General features: G+C 39.3%; 1 protein-coding gene across 4 annotated transcripts in view; it reads right to left on the bottom strand.

The window, feature by feature from the left end:
• NECTIN3 (nectin cell adhesion molecule 3) overlaps nt 1-20,051 on the bottom strand; it is a 151,964-nt gene extending 131,913 nt beyond the window's left edge. For 2 of the 4 annotated variants that reach the window (XM_060098857.1, XM_060098854.1), the window contains exon 1: nt 19,860-20,051. In XM_060098857.1, coding sequence (XP_059954840.1) covers nt 19,860-20,019 — 160 coding nt within the window. In that variant the 5' untranslated portion in view covers nt 20,020-20,051. Of the gene's footprint in view, nt 1-2,012; nt 2,218-19,859 lie in introns of those variants that run through there. The other 2 variants (XM_060098855.1, XM_060098856.1) reach the window with 2 other exon arrangements.
• Between the last annotated feature and the right edge of the window lie 4,432 nt (nt 20,052-24,483).

Genomic DNA, 24,483 nt, shown 5'->3' with positions numbered 1-24,483 from the left:
AAAAAATGAGAATAGGAGAGGGACTGGAAAACATTTATTATACATGTAACTTTTGTGAGAATTTTTACCATAAGGGCAGAGAAAGAGATCAGACAGCAGCTCAAGAAAGATGATGGGTCAGGGAGAGTATTTTTTTAATGGGAGATGTTATAGCATAGTTTCAAGCTGACTGAAATGACTGAAAAAAATTTATGAGACAAGAGAAGGGTCAATTGTTGCGAAGAGGCAGTATGGGACAGGTCTAGAAGAGATACTGTTGGCCCTTCATTGTGCATCAGCTATAGCAGGCAGAGACTACCAGTACAGACAGACAGGTTGGTAGATACGGTGGTGAAAGTTCTTTTCTGACTACTTCTCTTTTCTCTTTAAAACAGAAAGGATTTCATATGAGAATAAGAGGAGGTCCTAGAAGCGTAAAAAGAAATAAGGTGTGAAACAATTGTGGGGAAAGAGTAGATAGACTGAAGTAACAGTACTCAAAGTGAGACCCTTTAGATTACCTAAGACCTTTTCTGGTGGTTAATGAAGTCAAAACTATTTTCACAGTCATACTAAGATCTTATTTGTCTTTTTCATTCTCATTCTGTCATGAGTATATGGTAGATTTTCCAGAGGCTACAAAACATAATACTCAGCAGGCTGAATGCAGAAGCAGGTATGAAAATCCAGTTGTTGTCAATTTAGACATAAAAGACATTCACAAAATAAAACACAATGCTACTCTTACCACTAAATTTTTTATAGGAAATACCTATTTTTCATAAAAATATGTTAATATGTAATGGGTTTATTATTTTTGAAGGAATTAAAGCATTTTTAAATTTCTCAGTTTTAATTTTTAACCAAATATTAACAGATAAAACCCATATTAAGAAAAGCTCACTGTAGTCCTCAATAATTAAAAAACAATCTTTTTTAATATTGATTTATTTTATTTTTTGGCTGCATCGGGTCTTAGTTGAGGCATATGGGATTTTTCGTTGCAGCGCATGGGCTCTTCGTTGCAGCACGTGGGCTTCTCTCTAGTAGTGGCACGCGGGCTCCAGAGAGCGTGGGCACTGTAGTTGCAGTGCGTGGGCTTAGTTGCCCCTGGCATGTGGGATCTTAGTTCCCCGACCAGGGATTGAACCAGCATCCCCTGCATTGCAGGTTGGATTCTTTTTTTTTTTTTGGTTTTCTTTTTTGTGGTACGTGGGCCTCTCACCATTGTGGCCTCTCCCATTGCGGAGCACAGGCTCCGGACGCACAGGCTCAGTGGCCATGGCTCACGGGCCTAGCCGCTCCGCGGCATGTGGGATCTTCCCGGACCGGGGCACGAACCCGTGTCCCCTGCATCGGCAGGCGGACTCTCAACCACTGTGCCACCAGGGAAGCCCGCAGGTTGGATTCTTAACCACTGGACCACCAGGGAAGTCCCCTCAACAAAAACGTTCCAAGACCAAACAGTTTGAGAACCACTAACTAGGAAAATGTATGATTTCAGAATAGTACCAAGAGCCACTTGTACTTACTAATCTTGAATTACAGTGACATCAATCAGCATTCAGCTTCCTGACTGGAGAAACTGACAAGGCAGAGAGTAAAGATTTCAGCTAGGTTGAGAGTTTCACCAGGCTAGCACAATTAGAAGAGAGATGAGCAAGCAGTTGATGTGCAGGCAAAGAAATGATTTCAGTGGTAGACTACAGACTTGAAACTAGTCAAGAAGGAAATTACAATTAGAGGATTACAGAAACCAATGTAGCTAAATAATTACTGGGATTGAAGTATTAAGTAAAGTGAGGCAGAAAATGGGAGACAGTGGGAAAGTCAATCTTTCTGAGACTCAGTTTTCACACCACATCATCAGCTTACAGTTGTGTATTCTTAAAAATTATCAAAGAGCTTTTACATACACCATTTCATCTGACCCCCACACCTCATCACCCCTCCCACACACAAAAAACACACACTGTGAGGTACATAGGTACCTCATATGACAGATTAAGAATCAAAAGGTTTAAAAGACTTACCACAGGTCATGTAAATAATAAGAGTGGGGCTTCCCTGGTGGCGCAGTGGTTGAGAGTCCGCCTGCTGATGCAGGGGATACGGGTTCGTGGCCCGGTCCGAGAAGATCCCACATGCCACGGAGCGGCTGGGCCCGTGAGCCATGGCCGCTGAGCCTGCGCGTCCGGAGCCTGTGCTCCGCAACGGGAGGCCACAACAGTGAGAGGCCTGCGTACCGCAAAAAAAAAAGAAAAAAAAAGAGTGCCTTTTGCTATAGTCCAGAGGATCAGGGAAAGCTTTGCAGGAGGTGGCATTTAAGCTGTGCCTTCGAGGCTAAGATTTTCATTAGCTAGGAAGACCATTCCAGGCTACGCAAAGATCCAGTATGAGGCCAAAATATAAATAAAATAAGACTGAAGGGAAGGCTAAGTCCAAAGTGGGTAAAGGGCATTAATCAGAAATGACACAGTAGAGAACTAGAACTGAAGTCTTCTAATTATGCTATGGCACATTGCTTAGCATTTCATAGAACAGCTCTGTGCCAGCAGCTAGCCACATGTGGCTATTTAAATTTAAATTAATTAAAATTAAATAAAATTTAAAATTCATGTTTTCAGTTACACTAGCCATATTTCAAGTGCTCAGCTGCCTCATGTGGCTAGTGACTATAATACTGAAGACTACAGCTATACAACATTTGCTTCATTGCAGAAAGTTCTAGATGGCACCGTTTTAGAGTGGAATTCAATAAAGGTTAACTTCTAACTACAGGTCTGAGTTTTCTAGAAAGCTAAAAAAAATCAGCCTCAAAGAGTTAATTTTTTTAAGGTCTAGATTTCTATAAAAATGATTTATATGTAACCAACACAGGAAATAATAGGTTCAAGAAACAGCAAACTTCTACTACAGTATTTCCTATACATTAACACTAAAGATAAATTTCATGCCACTGTACAACATCTTTACCAATCTTTAAGTAGCAATTTCAGCCTTTCTAAAATGCTCTTTCTAAAATGCTGTTTCCATCATCTATTCTCAGTCACTACCTTTTAACTTCAAATAAGGAAAATACCTTGATTTAATCAACCGACATAAAGGTTCCCTTTAGTTGAATTTTACCTTATGCTTTTAAGTACAATTCCTTTATATTTTCAGAACAGAAGCACAAAATCTTAGATCAGGAAGAGAATTTACAGGACATCTGATCTAACCTCATTTTACAGAGACTGTGAAGTGATTTGCCCTTATCATATGGCTAGTGGCAAAACACAGACAAGAAGCCTCTTGGCTTTGAAAAGTAATCTTTCCAACTCCATCATGCTGAGCACATTATGAATAAATCCTAAACATTTCACAGAAAGAAAACTTAGAATGGCTATTAATGGAGACAAAAGCTCAGTGACTTTCAAAATAAAAAGTAGAGGGGGGCTGTAGTTCTTAAGTAAGCACTACTTCCACTAGAGGTAAAATGCATGGGAGATGAATTTTCATAACAATTACTAAGAATCTGCTCTTGCAATTCCCATTTCAAATTGTGAAATTTTAGCAATTTTTAAACACTAATGAAATTATGAGTTTCAATCACCATTATAAAATGTATTCCCCAAAATACTATAATAATTATATTATCTTAGGCCTTACTGTTATTCCAGCAGTAAAAGTTTATAATCAACAGTAAACAATTTTCAACCAAGGGAATTGTTTTTTAACCACACTGATGAATTTACTTCTGATCCTTAAATTTACTTTAACCTAATTATAAATGATACATAAAAAACAGATGGCCTGTGAACATGTAAATATTCTCAGATAAAGCAGACATTGTAAAGAACTAGTGCTTTAAAGACACTGATGTATTATCAATCCTCATAAATGACAGCCTTCTACAATGATACACCTAAAAATTTATGCACACATTTACACAACATACATTAATAATCCAAAAATCTCAAACTTACTGTTTTAAAAGAGGTACCTCTAAAGAAGTACATGGAGCTTATGGCTAAGTAATGTAATACTTTTCAGACCTAAGAATGAGAATTAAAATTGTGAATGGTACAACAGGATGGAATAAAAAAGCAAGAACTTTGGAGCCAAGACTAACCTAGATTTAAGAACACACAGACCTCTAAATTATTACCAGTGTGACCCTGGGTACTTGAGAGCCTGTTTTATCACCTATAAAATGGACTATTATCACCTAATTAACAAGGTTTCAGTAAAATTTAAAAGAAAAAATTCAAACATGGGAGCATGCACTGACTAAACCAAAAAGAGGATTGCTAGAAAAACTGTTTGAGGTCCAGTTGAAGCTAAAGCCTGATTCTATAGGGGCACCAATCTGCATGGTTATATGATTTTTTTTTTCTCCCCAAGTCCCACTAGTAGCTGAGAAGTAAGCATAAAGAATTTGTACAGCTGAACTGATTTAGAGTGAAGATTTTGCAAGATTTTTCACTTTAAGTGAAAAACACTGGGGCAAGGAATTAGATATTACAAATCTAGGTTGAAAAAATAAGTGAGCTAATATGGAAAAAATACAAGTATGTATGAAACACAGTAAGAGCTCAAATATTTACTGCATTTCATTCACTGAATATTAAGTACTAAGTATTATAAGGTAGAAAACAGGATAGCCTGAGACTTGCAAGATGTGAGGATCTAGAAGAGAAAATAAGACATGCAAGGCAATGGATGTATGGTAGAGTGATCATATAATTCGTCATCTAAGCCAAAACATTTTTTAGAGTGAAAGGAAGTGGAGGAGTATTATTGATAATTATGCCAGAAAAACAGTTGTAAGCCTAGACATTCCAAGGCAAACTGGGTTATATCACCTTTATGAAAGTCACCATAGTTAAGGGTGAAAACAGAAAATTGGGAGAAGGAATGAAAGAAGCGTGTAGGGTGAGAAAAGTTGCATCTAGAAAGTGAAATTTTCCTTCAGCTAAGCCCAAACTAGTGATTCCTAATTTTGTTTGGTAATCTGTGGAAAAATAGTGGAATTTAAGCTGGATCTTAGGCAAGGTGAGTTTTTCCAAGCAGAGAATGGGCACTATGGGAAGAAGTACAAAAGTAAACAGATTCACAGAAACAGAAAATGCAAGGGAAGTTTCGAGAAGAAAAATCTAAGTATTGGTAATGAATAACAGAAATGAAGTCAGAAAGGCAAATTCTTAATTCAGTTTGTTTGCACATCCGTATTTCTCGCTAACACTTATTTAACACTTACCTGTGTTGACCAGGCTTTTGCTGAGAAAGGACAAAGACGAGGCACATTCCTTGCCCTCCAGGAGCTTAAAGTCAAGTCAGGGAAAGTGTAAATATGCAAGAGGGAAAAAATAAGTAATACTGAAGAGTGAAAATACAGAAAGCCAAAAACATTATCTAGAAAAATTAATGTAGCAGAAGTTCACATATTACAGTGGAAAAAATAAAGACACAGAAAGAGCAATTAGGAGGTGTTAACCTGTGAATATGACCTTAGCTGGAAAACTTATAGACTCAAATGCATATATAAGAAAAAGAGAAATGCTAAAAATCAATAATCTAACCATTCATTTCAAGAAATAGAAGAATAGGAAATAAACCCTCCAAAAATAGAGAATGTAGAACAGATAATAATGAAACAGAAAACAAATGTAAAGAGCATCAAGAACGAGTCATAGATGGGTTTTTTGAAAAGACTAATAAAATTGATAAACTCCTGGCAAGACTGAACCAAAAAACAAAAAAACAAAATACGAACATGAGGAATGAGAAAGGGGGGCATTACTACAGAGCCTCCAGGCACTAAAAAGGTAGTAAGAGAACATTATGAACAACTTCATGTCAAAAGATATGAAACCATGAAATGGACAAATTCCTACAAAAACTCAATGTGCCAGAACTGACACAAGAAGAATGAAAATCTAGACAGTACCATGATTATTTAATGAACTGTAACTAAAAATCCTTCCCATAAAAAAATTATTTCAGGCCAGGATGGCTTTACCAACAAATTCTACCAGTCAAAGAAAAGAAAAGAAAAAAAAAAAAAAAGTACCGATCTTAAACTCTTACACAGGATAGAAAAAGATACAACAATTCTCATATTTTTTAATGAGTCTAGCATGACTTTGATACCAAAACTTGGCAAAAGCATTATAAGGAAAGAAAATTACAGGCCAATTTAATTGATAAACATAGATGGTGAAGAAAAAAATTTAAAAAAATAGTCAGTTGAATCCTATAATAAAGGATACATTCATCAAAACCAAACTGGTATTATTCCAGAAACACAAAGATGGCTTAACATTTTTTAATGTAATTCACATTATTTAAAAAAGTATATGATCATCTCAAAATTAAGATAAAGCACTTGATAAAATTAAACTCCATTCATGATAAAAATTCTTAAGCAAACTAGGAATAGAAACTTTCCTAATCTGATAAAAAAAAGTTTTATTAAAAAAAAAAACTACAGCACACATCATACTTAATTTTGAAATGTTGAACACTTTTTTACCTCTGAGATAAGGAATGAGACAACGATGCCTGCGGTCACCACTTTAATTCAACACCAATAGTGGAGGTCCTAACCAGTGCAATAAGCAAAGGAAAAGGAAAAAAAAAAGTATAAGGATTGGAGAGAAATAAGGCTTTAATTATGCATAGATTGCATGACTGTATAGATGGAAAATCCAAAAGACTCAACAAAGTATATATACATACACACACAAACAGAAAAGTACAGGTGGTAAGTATGTAGTCGTAAGAACTATTACAAAGTAAGCACATCCACAAAACCATCATCCTGGTCAAGAAATAAATCTTTACCAGCACTCCAGAAGCCCCTCTCCCATTACTTTCTTTTTTTTTTTTTTTTTTTTTTTGCGGTACGCGGCCTCTCACTGCTGTGGCCTCTCCCGCTGCCGAGCACAGGCTCCGGACACGCAGGCTCAGCGGCCATGGCCCACGGGCCCAGCGGCTCCGCGGCATGCGGGATCCTCCCGGACCGGGGCACGAACCCATGTCCCCTGCATCGGCAGGCAGACTCTCCACCACTGCACCACCAGGGAAGCCCTCCCATTACTTTCTAATCACAAATCCTTCTCTCTTCCTTAGTAATAACAATTGACTTCTAACTTCATTTTATTCATTCTTAATTGATGCCTTATTCCATTTCTGCCCACAGGTTCTACTACTAAGTCCCAACATCACCCTGCACTCTCAAAATTTATCACGTAAATCAATAAAGATGAAATCCTCTCCAGAACTTCCCTCTTACACCTGGAAATCTCTCTGTATTTTCACTTATCATTTTCTTTTTCTCTGCCTAGTAGAAAGAAGAGCCCCTCACCATTTCTAAGATTAGCCTCTCTCATCTGTGTTTTTAATGTTTCCACTTACTTTCTGTTCCTGGACCTTGCCATATCAATGTTCTTTTCCCATCCCCCTCCCAAAGACAGAGAAGTCTCATCATAAAAATTAAAAAGCTTTTCTTCAACTTTCTGTAGTGGACACCCATGGAAAATATATACTCTTGGGCTATGGCAATAATCATATCTAGTTTCTAAGAGCAGCAATGTCAGTATAATAGGCAAAGCTACAATGTCCAGTGTTTCAAGGGGCAGAAAGCAATGACCTTGACAGACTGCCCCTAGACATTATCTTGGCTATGGTTCTGGATATGTTTCTAGATGCCTAGCCTCCTTTGGTTCTTCATTTCCATACCTGAACCACTCAATATCCTTCAGTAAATTTTATTTTAATCAAAGTTAAGTTTGAAGTGTTCGTAATTAAGAACCTTCACTGATGTCTGAGCTCACGCTGCTATAACAAAATACCACAGACTGGCTGGTTTAAACAACAAACATTTATTTCTCACAATTCTGGACGATAGGAAGTCCGAGATCAGGGTGTTAGCATGCTTTGGGTTCTGGTGAGAACTCTCTTCCTGGCTTGCAGATGGCTACCTTCTTGCTGTATCCTCAAAATGGTGGAAGAAAGAAGCTCTGGTGTCTTTCTCTTCTTATAAGGGCACCAATCCCATCATGGGGGCTCTAACCTCATGACCTCATCTAAACCTTCACCTGCCAACGAACCCTTTCTAACACTACCAGATTGGGAGTTAGGGCTCTAACATAGGAATATTGGGACAACACATTCAGCCCACAATAACTGATACATTGTTCTTCCCCCTCAAATTATTTGCTCATGTTCCTCTTTCCCAAGAGCAGGCCCTACCCTACTACTTCTTCACTATCCCCTCATTAGTTAATTTTTTGGGATTTGACCCTTTTACTAACTACTTGTTCTAAATTACTAAGTCATCAATGCACTTCTCTTAACTACTAAATGTATTGGTCTATTTATCAAGTAAGAATTTGTTTCCAGATTATTTCTCCCCTCCCTTCCTCCCTCCCTCCCTCTTATTTAATCAAAATATCTCAACCTTTTTTTAAAAAAATATTTATTTGTTTGGCTGCGCCAGGTCTTAGCTGCAGCACGCAGGATCTTTTTTAGTTGCAGCATGCGGGCTCTTAGTTGTGGCATGTGGGATCTAGTTCCCTGACCAGGGATCGAACCCTGGCCCCCTGCATTGGGAGCGCAGAGTCTCAACCACTCGACTACCAGGGTAGTCCCCAAAGTACCTCAACATTTAAGATTTTTTCCAGTCCCCTCCCTACTTCCCCTTCCTTCCTTTCTCTCTTCTCTTCTCCCCCTCTGCCTCCTCTCTCCTTTAAGCAGCTCATATAATCCAAATACTTCGATCCTGATAATTCCCAATTCCACGTCCTCCCCCACTACCGTCTCATAACAAATTTCCAACTACAGCTCTAAAATATGCCCCAGAGGCACAATTAAAATGCCTCCAAAAAGTTACCAGATTGATTAATCAATCCTTCTACTATCCTTTTCTAGTCATTCAAGAGAGAAACATAAGTTCATATCCAACTCTTCTCTCCTCACCTATGATATCCAAACACCATGTTTGGATGGACAACACTATGGACACTATGGACAACAGCAATGGTTTTCCCTTTCACTTGTCTCTCATATCTCTCATATCTCCCATATATCTTTTACCTTGCTATAAAATATTCTCAAATCACTGACAGACAATAGTTACCTGCCTTCAAAAGCTCCTCACTGCCTCCCACACAAAGTCTAATCTCCTTAGCATCAGCAAAGTATTTAAAATCTATGACTTCCCTCCGTAAAGCTCATACTTGAACCACATGGAAACATTAATTCCTCCTGCAGAGTCCTCAGTCCAGTGATCTTTTCAGCCTGGAATGCTCTCTTTTCCACTGACTTCCCTCAGAAATGGAAAACTCTTCCTTCAAGGTTCAGCTAGAAAATTAGGTCTTCTATTAAGTCTTCCTCCATTCCCAGTTAAACTGCTCCTTTTTCTGCAATCTCACAACACTTTATATATCTAACATGAGACAATTCATTTTCCCTTGTGTTATGGATAGCTGTATTTGTAAAGCACTTTACTGCAATTTAATAAGGATTTAATTTTCAAAGCAACTCGATAAAGGAGCTATTATTTAGCTAAGTGTATAAGGACTGAAACAGGCAGAAAGCTTAAGTAACTGGGTATAAAATAGACACACACACACACACACACACACACACACACACACACACACACACACACACCATTTTCTAATTCCAAATCTGCTAACAATTAAATTTTACATTTCTTAAGGGCAAAGACCCCAAGGGTCCTAGCATAGCCCTTTCTCTGTAACAGATGCTTTATGTTTTAATAAATATTCTCTCCCCTGTTTGAAATAACCCTGTTTTACCTGTCTGAACTCGAATCATTCTTGAAGATATAGCTCAAAAGTTTCAGTTCCTCTAATTAGCATTCCCTGACTATTCCAAGCCTTACTGATCTTCTTAGGCTGTATCATACTACTTGGTATGTTATTACAGATATCTAACATGCAGTTAGTCTTACAAATGGATTTATAAGCTTGGGAGCAGCCATCACATCTTATTCCACTGTGATATCCTCTATACTACCCATCACTTTGTTGGTGCTCTATCATCTGTTCCCTGATCGATGTGCAATAGTCCCCAATCCAACCCCTGCTTCAATCTGTAAACCTTTTATTTTTTGCATTACAGGTATAGCTCAACTGTTGTGACTAATTAAAACGCTGTCATATTTTGACAGTAAATATTATTTAACCCACTCTTGAAATTTAAAGCACACAAGTCAAGGAAGTATTTTAATCATTTCATGTGAGAAAAGTTGAGTGACTATTTTAGATGACTGTAGAGGGCAGCAAAGCAACAGTAGTATCCTCAAAGAAAAATAATGTATTTTTCTTAGGGAACTTCAGGTTTGTTTTTATATTTTAACAGATGCTGTTAGCGTTAAAGCTTTTACAAGAGACTTTTTAACATGTTGTATAAAAGTTTCACCAGCTACTTATATATTTAAACATTTTCACTATCAGTTATAAACATAACAAAAATATATGAAAGCCCAGATTCTTTTATACACATATGGGAAATAAGTTTGATAAACAATGCATGGTTTCAAAATAGCCACCATAATTTCTAACTCTTTTAAAAATCTTTAAATAAAAGTCGACAATGTTTTTCACCGAAAAATGTAAAAATAATCTATCTTAAATACAGAAAAGAGTGTCAACAGTCTAAACAGTCTTATTTCTTGCTAGGAGAGATGTTTTCATTAGTATTACTAATTCTAGCCCTGATATACCTTCTTTTTGTCACTCAACTGAAAAGGCTATACCAGCTTTAAAAGAAAAATAACGAATCTTTGACACTGTACTAGTGTACAACAAACAGAAGGTAACAATTTAAGAAGAGTTTCTTACTGTTATTTCAAAATTAAAGTTCACTCTGGTTTTAATGTGGACTAGGCAAATGAAACTATGTCATCAAAATAATCATATATTTATAACCTCAGAAATGCTTATAGGAATAAGGAAGCTACTATAACAGTTGATGTTCAATACATCTGCATTATTTGCATAAGTTGCTCAAAGTTTTTGTTGGTGGTAATGTTTTACCTCCTTTAAGTTTAACAAGCAGAAATCAGAGATTTAGATTTACAGTAGCTGCTACAGCAATTAATATATGCAGACTCATGGTTTAGTGAAAAATGCTATAATGTTTTAGCCCTGTGCCCTTAATGAGAAGGACAGAACTGTTAGCTATGTACCTTCTCCCATCTGAATCTCTTCAGTAAAAAATAAATAAATAGAGAGGTTTTTTTAAAATTGTGCATTTAAAATAAAGGAACCAGGGTATCACTAAGCAGATTTAAACACAAGATAGACTATTGTCTGACTTAGTTAACATTAAATTGAACTTATAACCATGAATGATTAGCTCTAATCTAAATCAAATTAGAAGGGAGTTTGGAGTTCATAACGACAAGGACACTTGTGAAATGAAATCTTAATCTACCCCACAGTAGCTATGACTAAATTAGATATCATATTAATAAGTTTCAAAACCCATGGCCTCAGATATTTTAGCAATAACAATCATGTCTATCATGGATAACTCATAGAAAGAGTCACTATATGAAATTCATCTTACCACAGTTTCCCAGTACTAACACTTATATTTCATTAATACTTTTGTATTTCCTCTGAAATGAAGCCATTAGAAGAGTCCAGCATGCTCTTAATTATATATAATGTTCTCAAACGCTAAGTTGAAGTCCTAGCTGTGTACACCTATTTTTATATCTGCCTCTTGATTTTTTCATGTCCTTCCCAATAACAGCACTGGTACACTTCCATTACAAAAGAGAATAGCTATCTTAAATAAACCCACTCTATTCCTAAAACTCAGACCCAGAGTGTGATGTGTTATACATAAAGTGAGGTATATCCCACAGAAGCTGCTTAAACTACATATATCCTGGGGTAAATAATACACTGCTAATTTTGCCATACCAAAGAGGAAGAATTGTATTCCTCCTAGGTCAATTTCGCAAATACCTCAGATTCAAAATGGGTAACACAACGGGGAATAAAGAGACAGAGATAAAGAAAGCAAAAAGAATTTCTGGAAAAAAGAAAAGCCAACAGAGAACTTTCTCACCAAGTAACGTCTTTAAAGCCTATCAACCTTTTCTAGTTTATTAAATAAATGAATTATATATATATATATATATATATACTCATTCCTCCCCTATCTTGGAAGGTACGGATAGAAACAACGTCAACATAATATCAAATACGCGAAGCTCTCTAAGGATGTATTTCCTATAGCGTGTTTTGTACAACAAAGCTTCTGCAACATAACAGGTTGTTTAATTACACTGCAAAAAAGAATATTTTACTAAAGAATTTCTTAAACCATTAATAAACTAATGTACATAGTTACTTTCCATGAGGGAGGGGGTCACATGGTTAGTTTTTCCCATTCCCAAATGTATTCAACCACAGTTCTTTCTTCCAAAAACATATCTTCTGAGACTAGTGTTCTATTAAACACTTCGGCAAACATTGCTCTAAACTTAAAAGCATGAAAAAATGAACAGAATTTGCTCGAGGGACTAAGGATTTGAAAGATAGCTAGCATCAGATAGGAAATGAAGTCAAATCCAGAAAAGTTTTTGTTATTTATTACAGCTATTATTCTGCGTTATTATTTTATTTCAACATGGAAGATGAAATCATAAACCGAGTATTCTCTTGATACCATTTTGTTGTATAGCAAATTTGGTCAATTCCTTAAAGTTATTAACGGGAAAAAAAAGCAAATGTTTGGGAGCAAAACTTACCACCCCACAACGTCTCTTTGGCACACGATTATTTTGAGCTGAAAACAATCAAGGCCCAAAAGACTCAGGAAGAAACTTTGACCTTCCCCCTAACTGCTTAAAAAAATTTAGATAGTGGGCCTATTCCTGGAATTGAGCTATCACTAGAGGTATCTGCAAAAAGTACAGGCTAAGTGTGGTGGGGAAACTCAGCAGGGCCTAGAGATGAGAGTCCACTCTGTGTCCCATAGTCTCTGCAAGGCCCAGCAAAAATTTGTTTACCAAACATTTGCTTTTCCATCTTCATGTGAATTGCCTTTCTCCCCTTTGAAGTCCCAAATCGCCACCCCCAGTACCCTCTTCTGTCTTTAGCGGAAGTTGGTATTTAAAGTGAGGGTTTCTGGCAGTTTTCCTGGGTCTCTTCCATGTATACATGCCCTTAAACTTTTGTCTGATTTTCTCCTGTTAATCTGTCTCACGTCAATGTAACTCTTAGACCAGCCAGAAGAACCTAGAAGGGTAGAGAAAAATTTCTTCCTCCCTGACATGTTAAAACCTATATAGTTTACAAAATAACTTGTGTTTATTCTGTGATACATGCTGATGACATACAGTGAAGCCTGAGGCAAGGTTTTTACTGCAAAGAGCATACACCACAAAACAACTTACAATTAAATTACTAGATAATGGATAAAAAGAGTAACTACTTTACAAAGAAAAGCCCACTGTATGAAAGAAGTGGTAAGGCAAGGCTTCACAGAGAAAATTAATTTTAAACTGGGCGCTTCAGAATTTGAGTAGGTAGGAAAAGTAATAACATTTTAGGCCTTATGAGTAAGAGCTAGAGAAGGGCATAACCTACTTTGGAGTCCACAAATAGTTTAGACCTGCACTGTCCAATATGGTAGCCACCAGCCATATCTGACTACTGAGCACATGAAATATAGCTTATCCAAACAACAATCTGTAAGTGTAAAACACATCAGATTTCAAAGACTTCCTACAAAAATAAAAAAGGTAAAATACCTCAATTCTTTAATATCAACTGCATGCTAAAATGATAAACATTTTGGTTATATTGTGTTAAATAAAGCATATTAAGATTAATTTCACCTGTTTCTTTTATTACTTTTTTAATGTGGCACCATAACTTAAAATTATGTACATAGTTCACATTACTTCTATTGGACAGTGCTGGTATAGACTAAATTTTATTTTTCTATTAAGCTCTTGAAATAAAGAAATTTGAGTGCCCACTACATGCCTAGCACATGAGGGTACAACAGTGAACAAAATAATGACTACATCTGGTCAAATCATATACAAAAATGCTGTAAAAATAGCACCCATCCAGGGAAGAAACAATCATCTGAAGATGTCACTTAAAATACAAATGCCCCAATCATCAGGCTCCACTCCCCAAAGCTCTTGCAAAAAATGTTGATCCAGTAAGTCCATAGCGGGGCCTGGAATGTTCTTTTGAAAAAGATTTCCTAGAAACTAGGATCTGAACCTATCCACATACCCTACATTTGCTGACCTTGGCTAGCTGAGAATAGTGATTTATAGACACCCCCCTTTTAAAAATTTTACTTCTTCTGAAGAAACCTCAGAGCTTAAAGTAAAGAGCCTCTACTGGTACAATAGCCAACCTATCTAAAAGAGCAAGTTTGATTTTTTTTTTTTACTTTTTTTTTTTTTTGGCAGCACCCTGTGGCATGCAGGATCTTAGCTCCCCCACCAGGGATTGCAACTATGCCCCCTGCACTGGGAGCTCAGAGTCTTAACCACCAGGGGACCGCCAGGGAAATCCCTTTCTTTTTTTTTTTTTTAACTATTAAAGTTAAAAGAAACCAAGTAAAGTTAAAGAAAAAAGAAAAAACTATTACAACCTTTCCTATCTATAGAGTCACATGTATAATTTACTATCTCACACCTACAAAATAATCGTCAGAAACGTTGAAAAGCATACTATCAACTCTTAGTCATTTAAATCAGTTATGAGCTGGTATGTTTTTACACATGCCTCAAATTCCAGTTTATGAATATCTACTCACAACGCTACAAGGTACTTCCTTCCTACTGATCTTAATTAGCAGAATGAATGTTGGGCAATTAATAGGGTTACAAGAAAAATAACCTCCTTGGATGTTATATTAAAGAGAACATGTAAAAGTCATAATATAAGTATGCAATACAATATCCTTTCCAAAACAACTATAGTACCTGAAATATGGCTGTATCTAGACTTATAGGGGGCAGCCCTCACTAAAATTTTAAATACACAACAAATTTTATTTATGTAAATAATTAAACTATGTCAGAGCCTTACAGAAAAATCATAAGTTTCGGAAAGCATATGGGTGCAAGACAATTTTAGATAAAAATATAAAAGGTAATCAAAAGTATGACATTAATGGTGCTTAGATTTTTAGATCTGAGTTCCTGGCACACAAAATAATTCCATTACTTACTTAAAGGTTATTTGATTTTATCCTACATTTACACATTAATAGCCATTATTAATCAAATGCCACATCTTTCACAAACCATACAGCCAGTATTGTCAATTTTATGAGGACTTTAATAGATTACAGAATATACTATAGCAATATATTATTAACTCACTAATTTTTTAAGGGGTAAATTACAGAATGCCAAAACACTATTTTTTAACAAGGGTATCACAGCCAGCTTCTCTTCAACAATTTTCAAACAATAGGCAAGAAGCCGTAAGTTCTATTCCTTAACTATACAGATGCAAAATATGCATCAGTTGCTGAAATCACTAAATATATAAGCATAAGTGACATAAACAAGGTAAAATGGTAAATACACACACACCCACAAATATATAATTGATCAGCTTTTTCCAATTCCTATTTCTGATTCTGTAGCTAAATGCAAAAAGGAAAATTTGGTCTTTTTTGCTTCCTTTTAAATTTGGTTCACTTTCCAATTACATCTGTTTTGGATGCAGAAAGATATATATGGGCAATATGTATTACAGGCTCCAACCTGAAACTACCAGTAACTTGATAAGGTAGAAGTGAAATCATAACTCCCTCTTCAACTCCACATTTTTCAATATAACCACTAACATTCTGAGTTATTGTATAGAACGGCCCAGTCCTCAAATGCATTCTACATCATTAAGGGACGATTCAACTAGGTTCCATACAACTACACCATTGAGTTAATTTCACTATATCCTAACATTCTGAAAGTTGGTCATCTGATTATTTACCCGAGTACGGGTAATAATAATAATTTATTACCAAAATAAATTTGGTAAATTTAACAAATATTTGAAGATCACTGACTAGGCTATACATTGAAAGACATAAAGTACAAATACAGCAAGTCAATCAACTTGAAAACTCAATTATTCAAGTCATCAGGGTAGAATTTAAGAATGACAAATATTAGGTTGGTTGGTTTATAATGTGCAATAAAACAAATGCTAAAATTTCAATGTACATTCCATGCATTCTAAGCGTTTTATTTTATTCTTTCATTTAATCCTCTACAGGCAAGAGGACAAGAACTCTATAGGCAAACTGATATTACCCTTTTTTTGAAAAGACGAGAAACCTTAAGGTTATTGAGGTTAAATAACTTGCCAACAATTCACACAGCTAGTAAGTGGCAGTCATTTTTCAGAATCAAACTGTTTATTTAGCATCTAAATCATAAACTGCAGAGAGAGAGCAAACTTATTCCACCTACCACAATGTCTAATCTCAATAAGAAAATCTAACTCAACTCATTTTTTTTAAGTAATTTTTTTTCTCAGTTTACACTAATATCTCTACCTAATGGGTTAGGTATCCTTCTTCTGGGTAACCCACAGTACACCTCATGCAGATCTCTATCATAAATACTGAGCTGTCCTATCCATCTGTTTACATTATGTCTATCATACTGCTGGAAGCTCCCTGAAGCCAGGACTCTGCCTTATTCATGTTTTATGTCCTCAAGTTCCTATCAAGCGCCATGAATATAGGAAGTTCTGAAAGTGCTGTTCAATGTTCAATCATCATATTAGATCTTTTTTCCATCACCTTCTAAATATCCATTTAAGATATAACCCTGTTGAAAATGGAAAAAGTTGGAACTTAGGTCAAATAGTCTACCTTCTCTTTCATCAATACCGTATCCTAATATTCTCTACTCCTCAAGAAAAAATGTTGGAAGGGAAAGTAAGATAAATCTGATCACCTATGAACTGATTATTGCCATTATAAAGAAATATGGACTTCCATAATTAAATAAATGAGGTTTATATCAAGTCAGATAGTGTTGAAAAATCTAGTCCTCTTGACCTTTACACCTAGGACTTTCTTAGGCTTTAAAAAAAAACACAAAAAAACAAAAAACCAACCAACCCTGACAGTTGGTTAACCTGTAAAATTCTCATTTTAAAATTTCAGTTCTTCAAATAAGACAGATAACGTTCACCCTCAAAACAGCAAACCTGATTAATTTTTTATAGCTTACAGAATATCATGTCTACCAGTGTGACTGTGAGGGTTTTTACAGCAGTAAAATTAACATGACATAAAAATTATCTTGTGCTAATTTTAATAGATGATATTGCAGAAGTGTAGCATAGTTAAGGCCATGCTAAATGTAAGCATAATATCAAAAATATCAGCAGCAAAAAAAATAATAATAATAAATCTGTATGTGGTAAAAAAAAAATAAGTAAAGCATTCTGATTAACAAATCATATAGTCATCTCTTTAAAGCCTAAAAATCTTCTCAACTCTAAGACTAACAACTCCCACAACACTGTAAATCAACCATACCTCAATAAATTTTTTTAATAAATAAATAAGTAAACAACTCAAACATCAGTACGTGCCAAACCTTGTTAAGTAGTACTATGAATATCAGACCAATGAACAGGTTACAAGAAAATTCCGTTTCCATACTTACTAAGTATCCATAAATCAGGACAACTGTGCCATATTCAAAGACTGAATTCTAAAATACAGGTTGATATTAAAAACTTGTCATAAGGGTTCACAAATTAGGGTGTTATAACACTATAAGCCAAAAAAAAGGAAGCTCTTTAAATGAGCAGTGCACAGTGACACAAAACTAGTGTCTGTCTCTACAACTACAAGCTGAGTTGACTCTAAAAACTTTAATCTACACCTCTCTAAATCACAGTCCATTTGCCTATACTACTTGAATTTTTACGACTCTAAAATATCAAATCCCAACAGCATATTATTAAAGAGATTTTTTTAAGTCTTTTCTTCTTCCATGTGAAAACCAATGTGTTCCTTCAAAAAGTAATCAACACTTCACTTGCACATTCACTATGAAATTATTACCCAGGTTCAATTTTTTTGTATTAACTGTACATATTACCTTGTTTCAGTCTTCTATGGGGCTTTGTCTAGCTAGATAAAACTTTACTAGAGATACAAATATTCTCTCAGTCCTTAACACAATCTAAGTCAGAACAGTAAACTGTTAACATCTGCTCCCATTTTCTGCCCACCTAACTGTAATCCACAACCCTCCTGAATGGAAAAGAACAGTACACAAATTCAATCTAGAATCTTGCATCAATCTAAAGCGGTACCAGCATTAAGACTTGTGTAGTGGAACCAAACATCTGGGAAGTGGGACTACAGAAACAATGTAGATTAGTTAACATGCCATTTATCATACTATACTCTGTAAATCAGAACGTGTCATTAGAGTGCTTGAAACGTGACGGTGATTTGGTAGTGGAAATTCTCAGCCTGTAAGAGGCACTCAAATCTTTTGAAAATTTTGCCTCCCTCATAACCAGCTACCCTGACACACCTACATGGTACAGGGGTACAGGATTCTCTTTCTTCTAAATCACACCATCCAATAAATCTGCATACATCTCTCCTTGTAGTAAATACTGGTAAAACTCCTGGTTTCATTTAAGATTTCATTAAACACTGAGATCCAACGCAGAGTTATGTACCAGTAAAAATGTCTCAGGTAAAACAAGCTTTGAGCAAGCCTAAGTTTTGCTTCTGCACTTTCCTTGCCAAGTAAGAGTCATCGAATGAATAACGTCCTGCAGTGTTCCGGTATTACCAAAAGACAGAGCTAGTCCCCAAAGACCGGTGGCCTTACTTTCCCACATCGCCGCCTTCCATTAAGGATCACTTAAGTCCACCTCTCTTGCATGAAACGGAGATCTTTCTTTTTTTGTTTTTTTAAAGCTATTCTTAACAAGTAGGCTTCTAGTCTCTGATACCTAGGAAGTGAACTTACAAAGAGACTACCTCCCAAATATGACAAAACTATAAGACAACGTGGGAAGAAAGGGAAGAGGCGTGGGGCTTGTTTTGATCAGAACAGCTGGGGCACGGTCAATACAATCAGGTATTTTACACATACATCGAAGTCCTGAGGACAAATAGGGTTTGCTAAAATAAACAGAGACAGTAAGACAGACGTCCCACAAACTGGAAGGCAGCGACGGACTCAATGCAAAGCGATCCAGAGGCTGCCAGGGCAGAAAGGGGCCGGAGGACCGAAGAAAACTGTAGGGGATGCTGCAGGGTGGGCTAACATGGTGCTTCTCCAGGGTGGAAGGCGATGAGGTGTGGGAACCCGAAGGCTTCATTCCGTCGAGCTCTGGTCCCTAAAGGTATCCTGGCTCACAGCTCAAGTTTCACCCGGGAAAAAAGGAGGCGGCAAACGTGCATCCCGTCACCTTAGCCCCAGCACAGAAGTCCGCGCTCTCGGCTTCCTCCGCGAATAGGCGAGGAAGTAACGGTCCCCGGAGCAAACACGGAGGAGCCACGCGCACGAAGCACTCAGCGTCCGGGCGGAAAGCGCCGTCGCCGAACCCCAGCCCGCAGCGTGGGGAGCGGCGCGGCCGCGGGAGAGGAGAGCGGGCGGCCGGCGCCGCACTCGCCGGCCCCGGCCCTTCCCCGGCCTCGCCCCAGGCGCGGCGAAAAGTTTCCAGCCAAAGTCCGCGGCACCCGCTCGCGCAGCCAACCGCCGAACACAACCGCTTCCCGCCCGGGAGAGCGGCCCACGCCGGCCCGGCCGCGGCCCCGGGACCCTCGGTCGCGCCTCCCTCAGCCCGCACCGGCCGCCGAGGTTCACCTACCACAGAGCCGGGAGAAGAGCAGCAGCGGGAAGAGCAGCAGCAGCAGCGGCGGTGGCGTCGGGGGCGGCAGCAGGAGCCCGGCCCCGGGGGGAGAAGCGGAGGAAAGTTGAGCTTTGCCGCCTCCGGGACACAGCGGAGCCGGCCCCAGGGTCCGCGCCATCCCCCACCCTCCCCCCGGCCAGCTCGCTCTCCGGCCCCCCGGCTCCCCGGGCCCCGGAGCCTCAGGCTGTGGGCGGCGGCGGCAGGCGCGGCGGCGGCGGCGGCGGCGGAAGGTCCGGTGCGCGCGTCCCTAACTCCCAGTTCTTGAGCCGTCGCCGCCGGCTGACACTCGGCGGAGCACTCGCGGCTGCTTCAACTCCGCCGTCGCCGACGCCACTGCAGAGGCTAAGGCGGGAGCCGCCCGCAGCCGCTGCCGCCGCCGCCACCACCACCACCGCCGCCACTCCCCTCCCCCCCCCGGCACCCGCCCGCCTCGAACTCCTGGGAACTCGGAACGCACCACCCCGCCCGCACGGGAGGGGGAGAGGAAGCCGACCCTCAGAGCGCAGGGACTCGCCCGCGCAACTCGCGCTCCCGTCTGATCCGGGAGTGCAAGCCCGACTCCTCCCATCCCGTCCTCCTACACACGCCCCTCCTCTTTCAGAAAAAAAACAAAAATCTCTTTTCTCCTCTTTGATAACGGGGTTTCTCCGAAAGCAGGGCTTTAAAGAGGACCGGAAAATCTGGAATAGGTTAGTAGGCCCCGCCCCTCGCGTTCCTGCCTCGTCCCCCTTCCCAGCGTTTCCAATGGTCTCGCCCACTCCGCCCCTTGCTGGTCCACCGCGGCCCCTGCTCAGACCGAGGCGGAGGGCGGTGGGACAGTCCAGCTCGCAGCTAGGCTCCTGGAGCGCCGCTCTCCTTCTGGCGGGGACCGGACGAGAGGCGGGGGAGGGGGAGGCACGATGGGGCTGCCTTTCCGTTGCCCATGCGAAAGGTTCCTATCTGGGAAGCTGGACATAGTGTGCCGGACTAGTCATCTCCCTCCTCGCCGAGGGCTGAAAGGAGAGACTTTCTCCTCCTTCCTGCTTCCCGGGACAGCTGAGCTCTCCGAATCCCTCCTTTCTTCCCAGTCCCACTTCCCCCCCCGCCCCAGTCCGCCGAGGCACGTTTGCACAGGCGTTTTTCTTGCCCCTTTCTCTGGGTGGGCAGTTTGGTGAAAGGGTCAACGGAGCCGGGAAAGGAGAGGGGCCCCAGAAGGTTTGCTTTTCTCTCTCTCGCTTCTTTGACCGCCAGGCTGTCCGCTGTCCTCCCCCGGCGACTGGCAACAGGAGGCCTGGATTTCCCCGATCGGAGCGCCTGTAGTGCCGTGGTGTTTTCCTTTTGGTTTTGTTTCATTTGCATGTTCGCACGTGTAATTTTATTTTCACTGCCTGTTTTCCTGTGAACTGATCGCGGGAAAGCGACCTCGGGAAGTGCTAAACACGTGCCCGTGAGAGGAGCGTCCGTGATCCACCACGACCCTCCTTCACTCCGGCAGCTGCTCGCCTTGACCTCTTTATTTATTTGCCCGCCACGCACAACCCTGGTGGCTTAACCTTGGAACCACAGCCATCGGCGGTTTTGGGGGTGGTGGACAGTTGCGACTGTCCTGAGGGGGGCTAGAGGCAGAGGACACAGGTTCTCAGTCCTGACACCATTAATTTTATGTTGGTCCTGCCGTCGCCTCCAGAGAGCCACAAATGTGCTCCAATAGGAAGAAAGTCAAACAAGGATTTAGCCGCCTGTCGCAGCTAAACTAATGCTTGTCTGCTACCAAGATCACGCTGTCTTCCCCCTTCAGTCACTAGGGTCTCCCCGACCTCCACCCACTGACTTACAATGTTTTACTCATCTCCAAGGCTACACACAGTTCTACCCACTGCCCGCCTCTCTTTTTTCTTTCTTGATTTCCGCCTCCCAACCTCTCTTCCAGCGTTGGATTTAAATACCTCTTTTCCTCCACCCCTTTTCTCTCTCGCAGTCTATGCCTGTTGCCTCTGTCGTCCCCTGTAAGCCTGTCTCCTGCAACCACTCCTTTCCATCACCTAGTCTCAGGATGCACTTATAAAGAAACCTTGTCCTCCGAGAGATGCCCTGATGACGATCATAATTGACGAAATGTAGCTATTGTGACATTCCTCAGCTGTGCTGACACCACCGTTTCCCTTGAGAAAATTTCTTTTCCTATTTTCGCATTCCCTAAACCTAATTTCACAGTTAAATTTAGACAGAGCCCACTGCACAGCGAGTAGCTAATTATCTGTTTAGATAGCACTTTAACACGTTGTGTTGATACTCGGTTAAATGTTAAACAACCAAAATTTTAATGTCCCTAGCAAATTTCATTACCCTAGCCTTTCCCTGATGGTTCTAGTCTCCAGGAAAAAAGTAATTTAGCCAACATTTGAAAAGGTGCCAAAGGCTTAATGTGGGGGCCATCATGCAATTGCTACAAAGACCATGAGGGATTAGCAGGTTTAGTGCTTCTCAAAAGGATGATATGGAGCTTTAAAGAATATATTTCCTCCATATTTTGAGAATTGGATTAGTGGCATGCTATTCTCCTCTGACCTAAAGTGAAGAGTGCATGGAAGAGCAGTATTTATACATGTTATATAAGCATGAAAAGAACACCACGCTGGTGTTTTACGTGCATGCATGCATTATGTTTTAATAATAATAATAATTTGTGTTAATATATCATCTTCAGCCAGAGAAGTCAAAGCAGGAAATTACTATTATCCCTACTTGACAGCCAGAGGAACCTAGGTACAGAAGTTAAGTGCAAACACTACAAGCCATGTGTGGTGGTCTCCCTGCCAGAACCAAGTTCTTGCCTTCCAGTAGACACCACTGACCTCTCAAGATTCCTTTTAAAAAGTTAAAAACAAGTTGACTGAGTTAACTCAAACTTCTACTTTCTAAGTGTCTAGTCTCAAATTACATTCTCCTCAAGACATACCCACCTCAGGCTTTCCTGTAGGAAATTATTACTAGCTACAGAAAAAGATTTTATATTACGTGGTACAACTCACTTTTTTCAAGGGCCAGAATTACTGTTGTTTTTTAAAAAGGCTTTAACATGAGAGTATAACTGGGTTATACCATTTCAGGCGTCTGACTTTACAGATAAGTTCACCTTTATTGTTTGAGTGACAGATTGGTTGAAGGAAACTTAATCATAGCTAACATTAATATTTCTGGCACCATTGAACCCAAAGTATGCATGTATTTTCCAAGAAAAAAAAATATCTGAACAAAAAGCAACATAATCCTAATGCCATCAGTGATTTCATTGTTTTGGGTTAAAAGTACTGATGGTGTCCATCCCACTTTCTGCCTTAAAGACTGTTGGCCAATTATTGAGGTTCATTAACTCTTAACTAAAAAATGAAGATCGACATCTCAAAAAAGACATAATTATGTTCAGTTTGGGGCATTTTACATTTACTCAAATAATCCAAATTAAAGGTTTGAGGCTATTAGAATTTCATAGCTGACTCTAAAAGAAGTATTTTTTAGTAGAGGTGGGCTATTATGTATACACTTCAGCTAGTTCTTTTACCATCAGCAATTTTTTTTATAACCTGCTACGTGAAGAAGTATAGCTTTTCCCTCAGTGGAAGAGATGAGCAATGCTTTGTGGAATGTTTGAATTGGCGCTATATTTGACAGTAAGTTGATGTTACCCAGCTAGAATCACAGTCTTTTATAGCAGAACTATGCAAATAGTTAAAAACAAACTGCAAACCCACAAAAAAGTCCACCCACTTTTATCAAATACACCTATTTCCTACTGAAAAGATCTTCCCCCATATATTCATACTGCTTTCTCCCTCTTATTTCCTTTGGGTCTTTGCTCAAATTGCATTCTATCATTGAGATCATCTATGACCACCCCATATGAAAGAGCTGCCCCCATCTCCAATCCCTATTTCCCCCACACACAACTTGCTTTATTATCTCCACTGCACTCACCATGTGACACATTATATCTTTATATATTGTCTGTTTTCCCTTCACTAGAAGGAAAGTTCCCCAAAGATGGGCAGGGACCTATTTACTTTTTCACTGTTGAAACCCAACCACCTAGAACAGTATCTGCCATTTAGCTCCCAGATTGAATGATTAAATGATAACTGTAGTGACATAGCATACTCCAGTGCATATCTAATGGCAGACAGACTCAACAGAAGAATGTTAATTTTATAAGGTCTTGAGTATACGATTATGTTGAATTTTTCAAGCTGCAAGATGGTTCCTCTAACTGACCATGGCTTAACACTCTTGATTTAATTGCTCTTAGTTCTACTTATTAAGCTATCAACTCTCCACTCCATATTCACTCTTAATACTGGGGTTGGGGCTGTGCAAACATATGTCTTCTTTGCCAGCTATTGATAGGTTCGATCAACAGAAGTCATTAGAGGGAGGGTGGTAGGTAGGAGTTGGGGAGAAGACATTTGTTCCTTTCTGTTTGCTTCCTGCTATCAGCATCACCTCAGCAGCAATAGCCCTTCTTCCTATCATCAGCAGTTGGCTCCGGCCTCCCGCTTTTACATTGTAAGAACCAGACTCATCACAACACATCAGAGTTACCAGCACC

Source organism: Mesoplodon densirostris, chromosome 5 (genome assembly GCF_025265405.1).
Source record: "Mesoplodon densirostris isolate mMesDen1 chromosome 5, mMesDen1 primary haplotype, whole genome shotgun sequence".
NCBI classification, from domain to species: Eukaryota; Metazoa; Chordata; class Mammalia; order Artiodactyla; family Ziphiidae; genus Mesoplodon; species Mesoplodon densirostris.
Note: the sequence above shows the minus strand (reverse complement) of the source record. Positions and strands in the feature narration are given on the sequence as shown.